At 35.6% G+C, this 19,982-nt stretch overlaps 3 protein-coding genes across 3 annotated transcripts; 2 read left to right on the forward strand and 1 right to left on the reverse strand.

Moving 5' to 3' along the window:
- The first annotated feature begins 7,388 nt into the window (after window positions 1-7,388).
- On the forward strand, window positions 7,389-10,751 carry LOC107481299 (uncharacterized). The gene is made up of 4 exons (XM_016101554.3): window positions 7,389-7,775; window positions 7,899-7,979; window positions 9,300-9,423; window positions 10,237-10,751. The coding sequence occupies exons 1-4, from the start codon at window positions 7,465-7,467 to the stop codon at window positions 10,285-10,287; spliced, it is 567 nt and encodes a 188-aa protein (XP_015957040.1). The 5' UTR covers window positions 7,389-7,464; the 3' UTR covers window positions 10,288-10,751.
- A 3,787-nt stretch (window positions 10,752-14,538) lies between these two features.
- On the forward strand, window positions 14,539-18,243 carry LOC107481296 (nucleobase-ascorbate transporter 6). Its single transcript, XM_052258715.1, has 14 exons — window positions 14,539-14,999; window positions 15,183-15,280; window positions 15,399-15,575; window positions 15,658-15,758; window positions 15,975-16,050; window positions 16,149-16,208; window positions 16,323-16,507; window positions 16,607-16,703; window positions 16,900-16,986; window positions 17,084-17,142; window positions 17,219-17,310; window positions 17,413-17,490; window positions 17,582-17,742; window positions 17,826-18,243. Exons 1-14 carry the CDS (start codon window positions 14,897-14,899, stop codon window positions 18,042-18,044), a joined length of 1,593 nt encoding a protein of 530 aa, XP_052114675.1. The 5' UTR covers window positions 14,539-14,896; the 3' UTR covers window positions 18,045-18,243.
- A 182-nt stretch (window positions 18,244-18,425) lies between these two features.
- LOC107481298 (polyubiquitin 11) lies at window positions 18,426-19,982 on the reverse strand. The gene is made up of 2 exons (XM_016101553.3): window positions 19,819-19,982; window positions 18,426-19,426 (listed from the first exon to the last, which is right to left on the reverse strand). Exon 2 carries the CDS (start codon window positions 19,424-19,426, stop codon window positions 18,737-18,739), a length of 690 nt encoding a protein of 229 aa, XP_015957039.1. The 5' UTR covers window positions 19,819-19,982; the 3' UTR covers window positions 18,426-18,736.

Here is a 19,982-nt window from a genome sequence, read left to right on the forward strand (position 1 = left end):
TTGATACGGAGAAGTTGCTGTTAGTATTGCAAGTGTGAGGAGTGTTGAAGTTTGTCCCACATCAAAGAAAGCATGGAAGAGTGAGGAGTTTATAAGATGAGAGACTCATTAACTTGACACCTTAAGGTTTTGAGTTGGATGTGGTGTCTTCTCATCTTATGTTCTCTCACTTGATTCCTTCCCGAAGTCTCCCCGGTTGTCTAGAGCTCTCCACGGTCGGCCCAACAAACTGGCATCAGAGCTTGTTGGTATTTTTCTGGGCTTGTGATTCTATGAACAATGGAAGCTAATATTAATACTAGTAGGATGATCACTCTTAATGGTCCTAATTATGATTTGTGGAAGTCAAAGACGGAAGATTTGCTTTATGTCAAAAATTTTCATCAACCAGTTTTTGGTACAGAGAAGCCTAATGATAAGTCTGATGATGATTGGACTTTGTTGCATAGACAAGTCTGTGGATATATTAGGCAGTGGGTTGACGATAATGTGTTGAACCATATTATTGGAGAGACACATGCTCGAACCCTTTGGATTAAGCTTGAACAGTTGTATGCTCGAAAAACTGGGAATAACAAGATGTTTTTGATCAAGCAGTTATTGGCTTCGAAGTATACAGATGGGACATCAATGACAGATCACTTGAATAATTTCCAAGGAATTATGAATCAGTTATCTTCCATGGGCATCAAGTTTGATGAAGAGGTTCAAGGATTGTTACTTCTTGGCTCCTTACCAGACTCGTGGAAAATTCTCAGAATGTCATTGTCCAATTCTGCTCCTGATGGTGTAATTTCTATGGATCTTGCCAAGAGCAGTGTTTTTAATGAAGAGATGAGAAGAAAGTCACAAGGTACATCGACTACACATTCAGATGTTCTTGTTTCTGAGTCTAGGGGGAGAAGCAAAAGTCGAGGTCCTAAAGGTAGAGATCAAAGCAGAAACAAGTCTCGAGGAAAGTATAAGAATATTGAGTGTCATCATTGTGGTCAAAAGGGACATGTGAAGAAATTTTGTTGGCAGCTAAAGAAGGAGAAAGCCAAGGCAAATAAAGACAAGAGCACAAATAAAGATGATGGTAACAAGGAAGACAAGGTTAATGTAACTCATGATGATTTTCTTGTTGTTGAGGAGTTTGAATCTGTTAACCTTGTTGATAATAGCACTAGTTGGGTGATTGATAGCGGTGCTTCTATTCATGTTACATCTAGGAGGGATTTGTTTACCTCTTATACTCCTGGTGATTTTGGTGATGTGAAAATAGCTCATCAAGGTGTTGTAAAATGTGCTGGTGTTGGACAGGTTTGTTTAGAAACCTCCAACGGTACCAAGTTGACTTTGAAGCGTGTGAAGCATGTTCTAGATATTCGATTGAACTTACTTTCTGTTGGTAAGTTGTGTGATGAAGACTTTGATAGCTCATTTTCTCGTGATAGCTGGAAGCTCACCAAGGGTTCCATGGTTGTTGCTAGAGGTACAAGACACTCTACTCTTTATTTAACTCAAGCAAAGATTGTGAAAGATGTAGTTAATGCTGCTGAGTTTGTTGATGAAACTGATTTATGGCATAAGAGATTATGTCATATGAGTGAGAAAGGCATGAATATGTTATCCAAGAGGAATCTTTTATCTGGTTGTAAGGTTGCTTTGCAAAAGTGCAATCATTGTTTTACTGGAAAACAAAACAGGGTCTCTTTTAAGAGCCATCCACCTTCAAGGAAGCCGGAGATACTTGACTTGGTATATTCTGATGTATGTGGACCGATGAAGACAAGAACACTTAGAGGGTCTATCTATTTTGTAACCTTTATTGATGATCATTCTAGAAAATTATGGGTTTACACTTTGAAGACCAAAGATCAAGTTTTGAATGTGTTCAAGCAATTTCAAGCTTCTGTTGAAAGAGAAACTGGGAAGAAGTTGAAATGCATTCGTACTGACAATGGTGGTGAGTACTCAGGTCCATTTGATGCTTATTGTAAAGATCATGGTATAAGACATCAGAAGACTCCTCCAAAGACTCCTCAGTTGAATGGCTTGGCTGAAAGGATGAACAGAACACTGGTTAAAAGAGTTAGGTGCTTGTTGTCACAATCTGGATTGGCAAAATCCTTTTGGGGTGAAGCTTTGAGCACTGTTGTTCATATCTTGAACCGGACACCATGTGTTCCCTTGCAATTTGAAGTGCCAGAGAAGGTATGGTCAGGTAAAGATGTTTCTTATGATCATTTAAAAGTCTTTGGATGTAAAGCTTTTGTTCATATTCTCAAAGATGAGAGATCCAAGCTTGAATGTAAAGACTAGGTAGTGTATTTTTATTGGCTATGGCATGGATGAGTTTGGTTACAGGTTTTATGATCCTGTTAACAAGAAGGTGATTCGAAGTAGAGATGTTGTCTTTGTTGAAGACCAAACATTGAAGGATGTTGATCATGCAGAGAAGCCAATGATTCAGCCTAGTGATGATTTTTCTGAGATGGATATTACTCCCTCTATGCCTATGGTAGAAGATGGTAGAGTTGAAGCTCAAAATAATGAGCATGATACAAGTGCAGGTGAAGATGGAACAGTTGATCCGATACTTGATGAAGTTGGTGATGATGATCAAGATGAAGAACCAGCTTTGAAAATTCCTGCAAATGCACTCAGAAGGTCTACAAGAGAGAGGAAGCCTTCATCAAGGTATTCTCCACATGAGTTTGTTTTGTTGACTGATGGGGGAGAACCTGAATGCTTTGGAGAGGCTGTTGAAGATGAAAGCAAAGCTCAATGGCTTAAAGCTATGCAAGAAGAAATGAAGTGCTTGCTTGAGAATGATACCTATGAGTTGGTGAAGCTACCGAAGGGTATGCGAGTTTTGAAGAACAAATGGGTATTCAGAATCAAGAATGAAGAACACAATTCTAAGCCTAGGTATAAGGCTAGATTGGTTGTTAGAGGTTTTAGCCAGAGAAAAGGTATTGATTATGAGGATATCTTTTCTCCTGTTGTGAGGATGTCATCCATTCGTGCTGTGCTTGGATTAGCAGCATCTCTTGATTTGGAGATTGAGCAAATGGATGTGAAGACAACTTTTCTTCATGGTGATTTAGATAAGGAGATCTACATGGAGCAACCGGAGGGCTTTGTTGTTAAAGGAAAGGAAGATTTTGTGTGCAAGCTTAAGAAGAGTCTTTATGGGTTGAAGCAAGCTCCAAGACAGTGGTACAAGAAGTTTGAATCTGTTATGGGAAGCATGGTTACCGTAAGACAACTTCAGATCATTGTGTATTTGTGCAAAAATTTTCTGATGATGATTTTATCATTCTTTTACTTTATGTGGATGATATTTTGATTGTGGGTAAGAATGCTTTGAGGATTAATGAGTTGAAGAAACAGTTGAGCAGGTTCTTTGCTATGAAGGACTTGGGTCCTGCCAAACAGATTTTGGGCATGACTATTACTCGTTATAGAGATTCCAAGAAGCTTTATTTGTCACAGGAGAAGTACATAAAGAAGGTGCTTCAAAGTTTTGGCATGAATGATGCCAAATGTGTTGCTAGTTCTTTTGCTCCTCATTTTAAGTTGAGTACCAAGCAGTGTCCAACCACTGATGAGGAGAAACAAGCAATGAATGAAATTCCTTATGCTTCAGCTGTTGGAAGCTTGATGTATACTATGGTGTGTACTAGACCAGACATTGCTCATGCGGTTGGTACAGTGAGTCGTTTTCTCTCTAATCCAGGTAAAGAACATTGGAATGCTGTTAAATGGATTATGAGATATCTCAAAGGTACAACTAACTTGAGTTTGAGATTTGGTGGTGAGAAACCTTTGCTAGTTGGCTTTACTGATGCAGACATGGCAGGAGATATTGATTCTCGAAAGTCTACTTCAGGTTATTTGGTCAAGTTTGCAGGGGGAGCTATTTCATGGCAGTCAAGGTTACGGAAGTGTGTTGCACTTTCTACCACAGAGGCAAAGTTTATTGCAGCAACTGAAGCATGTAAAGAGTTGTTGTGGATGAAGAAGTTTCTTGCGGCACTTGGTTTCAAGTAAGACCGTTATGTGTTGTTGTGTGGTAGCCAAAGTGCTATTCATCTTGCCAAGAATTCTACTTTTCATCCAAGATCTAAACATATTGATGTTAGGTATCACTGGATACGGGATGTGTTAGATTCCAAGTTGTTGGAACTTGAGAAAGTTCACACTAATGACAATGGTGTTGATATGATGACAAAAGCATTGTCAAGAGAAAAGTTTGAAACATGTTGTTTGATCGCCGGAATGGCGAGGGCCTCCACCTAGTCGAGAAGGGGGAGATTTGTTGGGTTTTTTTCTCTCCTTTGTGAGGTCCAAGCCCAACATTTTAGGGGTGTATTCTTGCACCCTAGTATCACAACCCTAATTCAGTTTTTTGAGGTATTTTTGAGAGAAAGAGAATAGCCACCAAGTGAGAGAGAAGAGGGAAAAACAGAATTCTCATTTTTGCCCAAAGCAGTAAATTTCAAATGGAAGTTTCTCAGTTGTTCACCGTTGGATCGGCTTGAAATTTAAACTGCGTGTTCTTATAATCTTGTTCTTTATTCTGGTCGGTGAAGATGTTGATTGGAGGTTTGCAGTAGGAGAAATTGGTTTCGCAAGAGAGAAATTAGGTTTCCCATTTTTACACAGAGCAGAAATTTTGGAACGGCAGTTTCTCATTTTTTCACTGTTGGATCGACGTGAAATTTGAACTGTAGATTCTTCACATCTTGTTCTTCATTCTGAACGGTGAAGATTTTAATTGGAGGTCTGCAGAGGGAGAAATTGGCTTCGACATCAGCTCTGTTTTTTGGGTATATTTCATCTTCTTGCCTATTATTTGTGAGCTTTGGTGCATTGATGTTTTGGCTGGTTATATGCACGTTTTTGTGCTTTGTTTGAGACTATCTTGTACCTCATTTGATTATAGTGGAGCTATTAAATTGGTCTGGATGACCCGTGGTTTTTACCTCTCACATTGAGGGGGTTTTCCACGTTAAAATCTTGGTGTGTTCTTGTTATTGCTTTACTTGCTATATTTGCTTGTTATAGTTGCTGCCATATTATGTTGTAAGTGCTTCCATATTGTTCTTGTGTTGGACATTTGTGTCGTTTCCGCTGCTAGGCTCTTTCATACTGGTATCAGAGCCAGGTTAATCGGTCTGGTGGTTTTAAGGGGTATTCAAGGTGAAGCATCGAAAGTCTTCCCGGCAAAGGTGGTCCGGGCGGCGTGTCCCACGGTGTTTTGCGGCGGTGTGATGGACGAATACTCATGGTGGTGGAGGAGCTAGAGGGGAGTTGATGCTTGATGTGGAGACTTACACTTGAGGGGGAGATTGTTAGTATTGCAAGTGTGAGGAGTGTTGAAGTTAGTCCCACATCAAAGAAAGCATGGAAGAGTGAGGAGTTTATAAGATGAGAGACCCATTAACTTGACACCTTAAGGTTTTGAGTTGGATGTGGTGTCTTCTCATCTTATGTTCTCTCACTTGATTCCTCCCCGAAGTCTCCCCGGTTGTCGAGAGCTCTCCACGGTCGGCCCAACAGTTGCTGACCAGTTTGGATGTGAATTCACTCACAGAGGACGCTGTTTCGGCCAATGTGTTGAGGAAGAAGAGGAAGGTTAATGTGAGAGAGAAACTTCTCCATATCAATCATTTCACATGAATCCATGTTCACAACATTCTCAATCCTAAACAAATCTATATCAGGAATCTCAAGTTCTTCCTCATCTTCCACAATTTACAACATACCAATCAAATCCCGAGTTTTGTAATATTTCCTTGCAAATTCAGAAACTTTTTGAATGAAATTCTTCTACATTGCTAACTGTGCATCCTCGCTTAAATCCTTACCTGCCAATATACTCCTCTCTATTACAATTGCCCTGGTGACTAAGATCAACGACCCTGCATCAATATTCTTGGTTGCGAAAAGGCCGCGGCCACTGATATCTGATTTCCTTATCTCTACCTCACCGATAAATACCAGAAGCATACTATCTCTAAATCCTGTTGATTGCTTTATGAATACCTTTAAAATCAGTCTCTACTTTGCACTTGGTTCAATTTCAGGAATTGTTTAAGGAAGGAGTGGTGAAGCACGAATTGTCCTTGAACAATTACAAAAATATAAAAAAATATTCATTTAATATGAAAAAAAAATCCTAATGCTTAACAAAAAAATATCCAGTTATATTTTGGCAAAAATAATTAGATATCTATAAAATTTAAAAAAAATTATGAAATTCTTAAAGAAATATAGATATTCACATTTGCAATATAAAAAAATTCGAAAAATATATAAAAGAACATCCATTTGATATAAAAAAAACATTTTGATACTTAGCAGAAGAAATATCCATGTATATTAGCTTATTTTTATTAAGATGAATTTCGAGGTCCAATCCATTAAAAAATTGGCAAGAGTTGGCTGAACCCCCTCTTGATTCCCTAGCAGAATTGTTTTTGAAATGAATTTAGACATAGTATATATTATTATTTATTAAAATAAAAAATATTTTAAATACTTGATATAATTAAAATAAGACACTAAAAATAATTTAAAAATTAATTTATATTTTAATATCAATAAATTATCAAAGTATGATTATAATTTATTCAAAAAATACTTTATATTTTATATATATATACAACACAAAAATTTTTTATATATAATACAAAAAATTTTTAAGAATCACAATTAACTCATTCAACTAACAAAATATATTTACAGTAAAAATTGATGTGTTATAAATAAATTTTTTATTTTATATGTAAATTTTTTTTATGTTATATCAATAAACTTATATTATGTGCAAAAATTTTTGTTCTATATATAAAAGTTTTGGTGCTAAATCAATAAATTTATGTGTTTTTAACAAAAATTTTTGTACCAAAAAAATGTAGAAAAAAAATTATAATGCATGTATGTATTTTTTTAATTAAATTTATACTAATTTAATTGGATTTAATTAAAAGATATATCACCGCAAAATTAAATGTGAATAGTAAAAACGGACAGGACATACTTTTTCTTAAAAAGCCAAAATGAGAAATTTATTATTTCATAGAATATTTATATCGATCCGAGAAGAATAAAATATGTCTTCTAAAAATATGAATATTTCATAGAGATTTTTTTTTTGTTTCTTGTTTTTATTTTTATTTTTTATTAATAAAAAAACAAACTAGGCATATATAGCTTTAGCAAAAAAAAAAGAGTATTGTAAGCTAAGAGGGACCAAAACCCACACAATATTCTTTTAGATCATGAGCTAAGAGCCCAATCTAGATAAAGAACAAGATGTTCAAAAACTCTAATTGATCCAAGCCCATTCTCACTTTTGAGTTTTGAGTTTAATGTTTTGGGAGATGGCGAAGTTGGAATCTTTTTGGAAGAAGAAGGGTAGCAGCTGGGCAGGGGAAGGACCGAAACAAGAAGGAAACCAAACGAAAACAAATGGCGACGGTGGATGGCGGCGGAAACCCGGAGGAGCTGGCGGTGGGGTGCATGCTCTCGATCAGGACAACGCTGGGGGACGAGTTTGAAGGTCAGGTTGTGACCTTCGATCGCCCCTCAAACATCCTCGTACTCCAGGAGGCTCCCTCGAAGCCCGGCCCAGGCCCAGGCCCACGGCGGAACATAAGGCTGCTGAAGGCAAACTACATCAAAGACTTCACCTTTCTCGGACACGCCGAGGACCCTCTTGACCCCACTAACTGCTTCCTTGACCTCGCTGCTCTTCAAGCTAGGGAAGACCTTGCAATCAGGTATTTCTCTAATTCCCCTAATTTCATTTTTTCTCTTTTAATTAACGGTTGTTTTTAGCTATTTTTATTTTTATTTTTTGTTAATGTCTGATTTTGATATTTGAATTTCATTGTTTTTTTAAGACAAGCTGAGGCGGATGCTGAGAGGATCGGTGTTGGTGTTACCAGCGAGGCACAGAGCATCTTTGATGCTTTGTCCAAAACGTAAGTTGCATTAGATGTTATTGAATTTCATTCAGCTATTTTTGGATCACATTGTAGTTTGGGTTTTGAACCATTTTTGCGTTTATACTGTTATTTTATCAATGAAAAATAAGTTCCATTTCTTGGTTTGGTAGTTTATTAGTACTATCGCAGGATTCTAATGGTTAGTTTTCTATCAGGATTTTCAATCCTTCCTAGGTTGTTTTCTAATGTTTAGTTCTTCTGTCTGTTAATTGAATGCTTGAACTTTGCTACCTACTTTCGTAGTCTCGTGGACACTGGAATATTATTGTGATTCCATAGTTGGTATCCTCCTCTGGTGTAATGTATATACTGAAAAAGATAATGTTGATGGATACTTGGATGTGAGAGGAAAAATCTTGTCTAGGGTTCTTTGCTATTGTGAAGAGGCTAATGGAGGCCCTGGCTGCTGAGGCAGAAATCAATGGAAGTTGGATGGTATTGTTTCATCAATATTGTCAAACCCACCTAGTGTGAATTTGGATTGGAGTTAATATATATTCTAGATGCCTAGATGCTCTCATCCATATTTCTTAGGTTTAGTAATTTCAATATGGTCTACTTTAGATTGATAAAGGTAGTTGCTATAAACAAATGTTAAAGTCGCTTAGTTTTCCTACAATCAGGAGACTGTGTTTAAATTCTTTGTTTATTCATGAATGGAGAACCTACTTTCAGTAAAATTGTTAGTTTGGAACTTATACTGTGTGGATGTAGTGCTTAATTTATGTAGTCTAATTATGTTTGAGGAGGTTGAAGGTACTGAGGTGAGCCACCAGAAGGGATAAGCACCAGTTTCTATTTATGGTGCTACCCTTCTCTTGAGATCCATGCTTTTGTCTTTTGGGTCAGGATCTCAAGGTGAGGTATCCTTTCTGCTGTTCTGCTCAATTTTGATAACTTTGAAAGACCAAAAACCCAGCTATCTAACATGCTATGTGTGATGCTAAAAGAGGTGAATAGTTGAATTGTTAAAAATTTGGTACTCTTTGGAGCTAGTAGGTAAGGGGAGTTATTTTTATTTTTTAAAATATAACATTTAATGTTTTACTATGAGTGCTTTTGCATGAATAATCAATTTATAAGGAGAATGTCCACAATCTTCTTCAGTGAGGTATTGATGCATCTTGCCTCAAGGCAATAAATCGATAAATGCCTTACGGGAACCCTTTGCCTTTGACTCTTCAGCTTTCTTTTTTTTTTCTTTCAATTTTATCTGTCGTAGAGATTTCATTCATAAACTAGGTAGTATTTTTCCTTTTTTTTTTCATTTAACCGACAAGATTAGCATGTTATCAGGCTTCCTGTTCGTTGGGACAAGACCGTCATAGTTGTGATGAATGAGGTGCGTGTCAGCAGTCCTTATCACCCTGATTCTGTTGTTGGAGGTACTCCTGCTGCAAATGAGCGGGTGAAGAAAGTGGTATGGAACTGATACATATCCTTCTTTTGTTCTTCTATCATCGTTTTATATGCCATCAGTTTATGAAAAGTGTGTATATCAAAATAGTATTAAATATTCTGTAACTGTTTGACAATATATATAGAATTGAACATGTAAGCAAGAAAACTGTGTTTTTCCTTTTATATTAATCGAATTTGATTTTAGCATTGTTAAACGAATTAGTTTGGAGTTTGTGAATGAGGAGGGGATTTCCACCGGATGTCAAAGGTTCAAAGAGGAACACAAACTTAATAGGGCGGAGATGATGTTGAGTTGAATGGGTGAACACACTATAGAGAATGAAGATAGAAGAGAGATAGTCGAACATTGATTATAGAGAAGATGGTAGAATCTTGTTTAAGTTGGTGTGAACATATTTGGAGAAGCTTTTTAAAGGCTCTAATTAGCAGAGTGAATTAGATGGATGATATTGTTGTGGCTAGAGGTTGAGGTGGGGAAAGACCTAAGAAAGTTTAGAATATGGGCCAAACACGAGTATGGTTTTCTATTTGATTCATGTAGCCGATCTCACCTAGGAGGATAGGGTTTTGTTGGTCACATAGGTTCAACCCTCCATACCTTAATTTTAGATCGAATATTTGGGGGGCTCTCGTCAAGGTAGATCTATTTTAGTGATTTTTGAAGATCATTTAAGCAGAGTGTTTATACTTTCTTCTTTGTAGACAATTTTACCTCAGTCTTTTCAAAACAAAACCTATCCTGCTGCGCCATGTATATATATTCTGCTAGTTTTACTTTTCTTTTATTGATTTTCATGCACCTTCTTTGTAGCTTGACTTTGAGAGGAAGAGGTTACAACTTCGCAGTAGCAGCGGTCAGTAAGTTTACACATTTTGCAGCCAGTTGTGGTTAGCAAAGCACCTCCAAGGGGTAAAACATGAATGGGGATTTTTGCTTTTAGCGAAATCCCCTGCACAAGAGGGGTTTCCCAAGGCACATTCCTGACTCCAGATATCTGTTGTCTTGAGCTTTCAAGTTTTTGTCTTCCTTGTGGAGTTCATTTCAGGCAGTTCCTCCAGATTCTTCATAACTAAAAACTAAAAAGAGTGAATGCTGAAGCATGTAATTTGTGGTTTGTTAGTTGTTGGGTTGGACTTGGACCCCAAAATAGGTGACTAGATTTTGTATTATTATTATTATTACTATGTTGGTTTTGTTGTTGGGATTATTTAACCAATTACAATGAGTCTAATTTGTTCCTTATCTAATAAAGCAAATGCTTTAAGATAAGTTGAGCTAACCTTTTTTCTTATTATTACTTTTTCTATCTGAAGTTTTTCTTCTAATTGTGTATTTGCTATTTTAAAAATGATTCCTTGAAAAATTATGGTGTATGATGCTGCTGTTGTTTTAAGCCTTTAATGGTACATCAATGATAGAATTTGATTGCATTTTTTAGAAGAGTAAATAAGAGAGAATAGTTACTTAACTTTCACTCAAGGATATAACTCTACCTTGTCAAAATTTTCATTTTACATTAATGAAATAGGAACTGATAATTCGCCACTTAAATCACTGTTTTCTAGCCTTATAACTTATTTGGTGCTTCATATATATATATTTATTTATTTTAATGATCTACTCTATATTACTATGATTTTGTACAAGAAGGCATTTTTCTTACTCAAGTCCTAAAGGGCACTTTCACTTTACAGAAATGAGGGAGTAATCAAAAGTCAAGCATAAAATTAATATTTTCAAAACAATGTACAGCCGAAAGGTACTTAAGGCACTTTTGGTAAAAGTAGCAAAGCATAGACGCAGGTTAAGTTTGTGTTTCATAACAATGTCTCTGGCTATGAATACCATTTTTCTAAGTGTGACTTGTTCCTAGCTGCCGGTGTATAAAGATGTCATTTGTTGGTATAAGAAGGCTATGAATTCAATGTTTTTATCTACCTACAAGTCAAATGACCCTTTAAGGAGTTTAGTTTTATTTTGGTTCCTAAGATTGGTGAGTTGCACTGACTTAATATCTGACTTTTTAATTGCTTTAATTTGGTCCCCCAAATTCAAAAGAATATACCAACGTAGTTCAATGTCGTTAATAACGTGGCTCAAGTTTTGCCATACTAGACATATTAAAATGACATCGTACATATGTTGACGCTAAAGAAGACATTAAATGACATCATTTGAGGGTTTTAACAAGGAACTTGATTATGACAAGATTGTTTAAACCCTTAAACGACGTCGTTTAATGCCTTTTTTAGCGCCAAACGCGTACGATGCTGTTTTAATATGTCCAGCGTGGTAAGGTTTAAGTTACGTCACTAACGGCGTTAAATTCCGATGACGGAAAATATACGAGGAACTACATTTGTACACTTTTTCCAATCTAAAAACCAAATTGTAGCAATTGAAAAGTCAAAAACCAAATCACTGCACTTGCCAATCTCAAAAAACCAAGGTGGGCTTAACTCCACTTTAAGTGTTGAATCAATGTTTTTCTAACTTGATTATTTTTTAATAAACCTATAAAAGATAGTGTTCTCATAATTTCGAAAAGTTGAACATTTAAAATTACTTTTTCTTCTCAACAAGCACGCATTCTGATATTCGAACTTATATCGTTATTTTTTAAAACTATTTACTAGTTCTCAAAATATTTACCGTCTCATATTTCATATCTCATGTAGTCATATAAGTTAAAAGAACAATACCAGTATATATTACAGGTTTTAGCCAAAAAAGAAAAAAAGAAAAAAAAACAGGTAAAAAGTTATTAGCGATTCTACTCGGTATCTATGTTCAAATGATTCCCAATTGAGGGAGCAGGAACATTGTTATTTGCTAGTAATTAGAACTGTAATAGTCAAAGAAGTTGTTTCTTTTTCCATTTGTTAGGACAATGAAATGATATCTTAGATCCAGTGGGGCTAAATTCTTTCAATGTTTCTTGGTGGAAGGAATATACTATACTCCATAGAGAGATAATAACAATCCATAAAGTACAAATCACTATAGAAACTAAACCAAAAGTTTTCCTTCCCGTATAATAATGAGAATATATCCAAAATTTTAAATAGATCCTTACAAAATTTTGCATCAAACGTTTTTATTTTCAAAAAAATTTTATTACATAAAAATTTCTTAATTTTATAAAAATAAGACTAATAAATCATTATATCATATTTTTAAAAAAATTTATTCAAGTAAAAACAATAAATTTAACTAAAATAAAGACTTATATATTTATAAAGTCTAAAAATTTTAATATAATAAAAATTTTTTAAAGACAAAAATATCATATACAAAATACCTTGAGAACCTATTTGAATATATATTCTATGATAATTAAAGCTTCCAAAATAATTTAACATAACTCTGATTCATTAACATCACTTATGTTCTTTTTTTTAGGTTGTCCACGGTATTCTCCAATCCGACAGGTTAAAGACTAATCTATCGTGGATCTGAACTTCATTTAAGGGTCTGTTACTGGCCAATAACTGACCAATAAATTCCTGCATACACAAGGCGGGATTCGAACTCCCAACACTTACTACGAGTGAGCTGGACCAACCCAAGTTAGACTTTAGTATTTATAACAATTAATATTCACTAATTTAATTTTGCACCATAGGACAACAAATTGAAGCAAACATTAAAAAATGGAGAGACACTAGGTCCTAGTGAGCCCCACAAGAAAAAAAAAATTGTGTCCTTGGTCAAATCCATGAATTGAAATATACGATTGTGACCTTAACCGTATCATTCTGTTATTGTTTTATTTATTTTTTATTCTAAAGTCTGATTACAAGCTGTCTAGTGTGTGATTTGTGAGGCGTAAATGTAAGTAAGAACCATTTCCATTTCTTCCTGCTAAAGAAAAGGATATCAATCTACGCCCATTTTTTAAATCCAGCTGGTATTAATTTTATCATAAAAATTTGAAATATAGTACATTCATTATGTCCCAAGCTTAAGGTACTAAACTTCTAAATTAAATTAAAATATTCAGCAGATGGATTCAATTTAATATTGCCTAATAACAACTCATGTGCAACAAACCATTGCCATTTTCCACTGAACCAGTGAAAAGTAGATCAATATTTGCCCTTTTAGTAACTCTACTCATTGTACTATTGAACCAATTAAGTATTTCTTTTAAACCTTGTCAAAAGTTTATTTATGCTTACAAATTTTTAATGCCATTAAAAAACTTGTTCTTAAAAGTTATTTTATTGTTAATTAATAGAAGAGATTTAGTTTTAAGACTCACAGAATTATCAAAACCTTCTAAACAATATAAAATTCTAACATCCTCACATAACTGAACAAGGACTTAGACAAGTCTAATTGAAATAATCCAACAATATATAACCAAAGATTGAGTCCAATGCAACAATAAAATTGAGTAAATATTAGACTCTAAATATTAGTTTGTCAATTGGAGAGGGTTGTTTTTCAGATTGCAGAGGACAGAAGATAAGTCCAAGAGAGACAGCTTAGTGTTCAACTCTCATGCAAAAAGAAACTGACTATAACACACTCTCTCTCTCTCACACACACACAAAACAAGTTGCTATTGTTTGCTACTTCCAACTTTCAACCAATTAATCATCAGATTCTGCCTCATCCCTCAAGGTATAATAAAAATAATAACAGCAGCTTTTCATGATCTTGCAGAACTGGTAGTAGTACTAGTACTCAGTGCCATAGAGAAAAGAAAATTGTAAACCTTTTTTGCTGTGAACAAAAGGATTTCTACTTAAAAGGGGTGAAGAAATTAAACAAGAGAGGTTCTCACTTCTTGTTACCTTCATTATTGTTATGGTTCAAATAAATATTGGTGTTAGTTAAATTAAAATAAATATAGTAAATGTGAGGTTGGTTAATAAAGGTGAAGGTGAAGCTGCTTTATTGGATAACTTTATCTTTGCGTGTTGAACAAAGGAAAGGCAAGTCATGTTTACGCCATTAATAATAATATATTTTGATTACAATATTGTTAAAAAAGCAATATGGAACTGAGAGATTCTTTTGGGTTTTTGGTTTCTTTCTTGCTTTAGGGGGAAGAGGCTCTATTAGACTATTACTATTACTCTCCCCTTTTGCTTTTTATTTCTTTCACATCTTCACACTCACTTTTATGTCTTCTTGGGCTAACAAAAAAGAAGAAACAAACCTTCCTTACACCAATATTTTCTTCATTTGCATCATACATTGCTGACAAGTTCCATTGTCCTTCTTCTGTTTGTTTCATCAGAATAGAGAGAACAAACAAGCAAACAAGAAAGAAAGTTTTGATTTTTGCATCTGGGGTGAACGCTTTCTGTGCTTCCTTAGTCCAACTGGTTTTGTTAGAGTCCATTTCACATTGTGGCATGCATAACATTCTTTTGAGTTGGAGAATCATACATTAATCTCTTTTTGAGTTCTGAGAAACTTGAGTTGTTGTAGTGAGTTCTTAGTTCTTCGAAAAAGAATGGCAGGAGGTGCACCACAACCAAAGCAAGATGAGCAGCCACATCCAGTTAAAGATCAGTTACCACATGTTTCTTACTGCATTACAAGTCCTCCTCCATGGCGTAAGTTTAAACCATTTTTTCAAAAATATTTACTTGATGTCATTTGGAGTCAATAGACTTTTGCTTATCTTTGTTAACGTTTTATTGATTTCTACTAATCTGATTCGACTAGTACATTGAAAAATCAATATGTATTGGTATTGAATATGATAATTGAGTTGTGAAATTCTGATGTGAATGAAGCTGAGGCAATCCTACTTGGTTTCCAACATTATCTGGTGATGCTTGGCACTACTGTTCTGATTCCTAGCTCTCTAGTTCCACAGATGGGAGGAGGAAATGTAAGATTCATGAATAGTATGCTTTTCAAATTTTCAATCTTATGTGGTCCAATTCATAATAAATCTAACAAACACTGCAAACTTTTGCTTATTCTTTTTCTTGTTTTTGCTTGAATAGGAAGAGAAGGCAAGAGTGATTCAGACTCTACAATTTGTAGCAGGCATAAACACATTCTTCCAAACATTCTTTGGGACTCGCTTACCTGCAGTTATTGGTGGATCCTACACTTTTGTTCCAACAACCATTTCAATCATTTTGGCTGCTAGATACAGTGACATTGTCAATCCTCAAGAGGTTATAAGTTTTTTTTTTTTTGGTTCTGTTCTGTTATGTCATTATTATACTTGCTTGCTTGATTTGTAAGCAAACATGGCAGAAATTTGAGAGGATAATGCGTGGAACACAAGGTGCCCTTATTGTTGCTTCAACCCTTCAAATCGTTTTCGGCTTCAGTGGCCTTTGGCGCAATATAGTCAGGTTAATATTTTGCTTCATCTAATTTTGACCATGACAGATAAAACAGAATGAAAAAATTCTATACTACTCATTGTTTATCAAATTTTATTTCATTCTATCAAGGCCATGATTAATTACTCACTACACAATCTTTTTGAATAAATGCTTAAGGTTTTTGATTTGCTTGAGTCTCTTGAAATCATCTTAATGAATAATTTGCTTTCTTGTTTTATTTAGGTTCTTAAGTCCTCTCTCTGCTGTTCCATTGGTTGCTCTCTCAGGCTTTGGACTTTATGAATTGGGATTTCCAGTGGTGAGTGCATCTTGAACAACTAGTCCTTCTTTTTTTTCCTTCATGTACTTTATGATCATAAGCTGTGATTCCAACTCTCCTGACTTTTGAATTTCTAGCTTGCAAAATGTGTGGAGATTGGTTTGCCAGAAATCTTCATTCTCGTAATATTTTCGCAGGTAATCTATAATCTTTTTGTGATATCAAAATATACAATTTGATTTATCTGTATGAAAATTAAATTCTCTTCTTAAAACCAATTTACCTTTTGAGTGGTGACTTTGTTGATGCAGTACATTCCCCATATGATGAAAGGAGACAAACCAATCTTTGATCGATTTGCAGTTATATTCTCAATAGCAATTGTATGGATCTATGCTCATCTTCTCACTGTTGGTGGAGCTTATAAGAATTCAGCACCTAAGACTCAAATTACTTGTAGAACAGATCGTTCTGGAATCATAGGTGGTGCTCCTTGGTAAGAACAATAATGTGGTTCCCCCAATAACAAGAAATCTTCTTTTTTCAGAAGCAGTAAGCTTTGTTGCTTACAAAATGTATTAATATTATAATTTAGGATAAGAATCCCATACCCTTTTCAATGGGGAGCACCTACATTTGATGCTGGAGAATCTTTTGCTATGATGGCTGCTTCCTTTGTTGCTCTTGTTGAGGTTCTTTTTTAACATATCAGTAGCAGTTTCCTTCTCCGTTTCTTGTGTTATTTGTACTCCATCTTCCCTCGGATCACAAATCAACGAAAAAAATGAGTTGACTTGATGTCCAAGAAAAGATCAGTACAAAAATAATTTCCCATTCTTGCATACTTTCTTCATGATTGTCTTACATTTTTTTTTTTTTGGTAAATAGTCTACTGGTGCTTTCATTGCTGTGTCAAGGTATGCAAGTGCAACACCAATGCCCCCTTCAGTTCTCAGCCGTGGCATCGGTTGGCAGGTAAACACAAATTATGGATCAGTAATACTCTACATGATCCTTTTCTGCTTTAGGTTCTGTCAGCTTTTTTGATAATTGCAATTTCTTATGGTATCAGGGAGTGGGAATTTTGTTATCTGGAATCTTTGGAACTGGAAATGGATCATCTGTTTCTGTGTAAGATTCTTTTTTATTCTGTAAATCAATTCCTTGTTCTTAGACAAATATTAATTCATTGTTGCCTGTTCTCCAGAGAGAATGCAGGACTCTTAGCTTTGACACGTGTCGGTAGCCGAAGAGTTGTTCAAATATCAGCTGGATTCATGATCTTTTTCTCAATTCTTGGTAAGTTTCTAACATTACTATTAGCAATTCTAATGTGATGTGATTATTCTAGCACATTTCTGAAGCTACATAGTTATATTATGAAACAATTGTTTTATATAGGGAAATTTGGAGCAGTTTTTGCTTCAATTCCAGCACCAATATTTGCAGCTTTGTACTGCCTTTTCTTTGCATATGTGGGTATGTATCATCAATTTAAAGAATGTGGGCTCCTATTTTCATAAACACTTTGATGCTTTCATTCTTACAATTTTGTTGTTCCACAACACAGGCTCTGCAGGTCTGGGTTTCCTTCAGTTCTGCAATCTGAACAGCTTTAGAACTAAATTCATCTTAGGCTTCTCAATTTTCATGGGATTCTCTATACCACAATACTTTAATGAGTACACAGCATTCAAGGGCTATGGTCCTGTCCACACTCGCGCAAGATGGGTATATAAAGCTATATTTAGGTATATTAACATAAAAAAATTGGTATAATTAATTATAATAGTGTTGTTGATATGTTGTGACAGTTCAATGATATGATGAATGTGCCATTCTCATCTGAAGCATTTGTTGCTGGTATATTGGCAATGTTGTTGGACGTGACACTGCACAAAAAAGACAACCAAACTCGCAAAGACAGAGGAATGCATTGGTGGGACAGATTCCGTTCATTCAAAGGAGATACAAGGAGTGAAGAATTTTACTCCCTCCCTTTCAACCTCAACAAGTTTTTCCCATCTGTCTAATATTTCCGACCATGGTTAAATTATGATGTTTGGTGCACGACATTTGTAACTTTAAGAGTTAAGAATCATTATAATTTCTTTATTCTTAGTTTCAGATTAATTAGCAATATATGAATATGTTCAATTTAAGGCAGGCTTTTTCTAGTTAAGAATCTGAGAGATAATTCTGCAGTAATGGAGATTCTGTTTTCTCTGCTAAGCTCACCTGGATTACTATAATTTTTGTGCAATTCATTGGATTCGGCCAACATAAGTTCTGTGAAATACGACGTTATAAAATGCAGATTGAAGATTGTAATTTAGGTGCAGATTGAAGATTGTAATTTAGGTTGCGTATTAATTATTTGGACACCTAAAATAATAGCATTACCCTTTCCTAAATTGAAATCCAAATCATGGTAGATTGGAATGTAAAATATCTGATGTGATGATAGATAATCCAGAAAGCTCCCACTCCACGCAGCATTTCTAGTAACAACTGAGAACACCACATTCAGTAATTCAAATACATAAAGACAAACTATATAAGTAGAATCACAGAATCAAACACAGCATATAGTAATATTACCCAGTTTTTAAACATCAAAGACTAAACCTATTTTAAAGGGCCGCTAGGGACCCATAACCAAACAACTAGTTCATAAATTTGGAAACTACTACAACAGAACATCCAGTTGTAATGCCATCCTCACTTAAAATCCACCACGAAGACGCAGCACAAGGTGGAGGGTGGATTCCTTCTGGATGTTGTAATCGGCTAAGGTGCGGCCGTCCTCGAGCTGTTTTCCGGCAAAGATCAACCTCTGCTGGTCCGGGGGAATTCCCTCCTTGTCTTGGATCTTTGCTTTGACATTATCGATGGTGTCCGAACTCTCAACTTCCAGGGTGATTGTCTTTCCGGTAAGGGTCTTAACGAAAATCTGCATTCCACCACGCAGTCGGAGGACAAGGTGAAGGGTGGACTCCTTTTGGATGTTGTAGTCAGCCAAGGTGCGGCCATCCTCAAGCTGCTTCCCGGCGAAGATCAACCTCTGCTGGTCCGGTGGGATTCCCTCCTTATCCTGAATTTTGGCCTTCACGTTGTCGATGGTGTCGGAACTTTCAACCTCGAGGGTGATGGTCTTGCCGGTGAGGGTCTTAACGAAGATCTGCATGCCACCGCGAAGACGGAGGACAAGGTGAAGGGTTGACTCCTTCTGGATGTTGTAGTCGGCAAGGGTACGGCCATCCTCCAGCTGTTTTCCGGCGAAGATTAGACGCTGCTGGTCGGGAGGGATCCCTTCCTTATCTTGAATTTTCGCCTTCACATTATCGATGGTGTCAGAACTCTCGACCTCGAGAGTAATGGTCTTTCCGGTGAGGGTCTTGACGAAGATTTGCATCTACAACAACAACCGCAATAAGAAAATCTTAACGGAAATCATTCATGCATGGTAAGAAAACGGATAAACCATGCTAATCTAAATTGAAAGAATTAATCGATGTATTTCTCCGGCTAGGGTTAACAGAAAAATTCATTATCAGAATCAACAAATTCGATTTCAAAAATAAGCACCAAAAACAATTGATTCTTGCGTTGCGAAAATACAGCTATGAACCGCAATCAATAGGAATCCAATCTAAGAATTACGAGTACAAAAGAGATAATGATAATTTTTAAACCAAAAGAAATCAAAGGCGAGATAAAATTTCTGAGGAAGGAAGAAAAAATTAAAACCCTAGAAACCTTACCAAAGGAATCAAAGGGAACAGAAGATAAAGAAGAGAAAAGTACCTTGAAGGAATTCGGGGAAGCACAAAAAGGAATTAAATCAGCTTAGAATGAAGGTGAGGCCGGGGGCAAGGGCATATTTTATAGCAGCAGGAAAGGCGGTGACCACCTATTCACGGCAACGTGACAAAAAAAAAACAAATCAATCCTAAAAAAGGGTCTTAGTA

This window comes from Arachis duranensis, chromosome 3, assembly GCF_000817695.3.
Source record: "Arachis duranensis cultivar V14167 chromosome 3, aradu.V14167.gnm2.J7QH, whole genome shotgun sequence".
Classification (NCBI taxonomy): Eukaryota; Viridiplantae; Streptophyta; class Magnoliopsida; order Fabales; family Fabaceae; genus Arachis; species Arachis duranensis.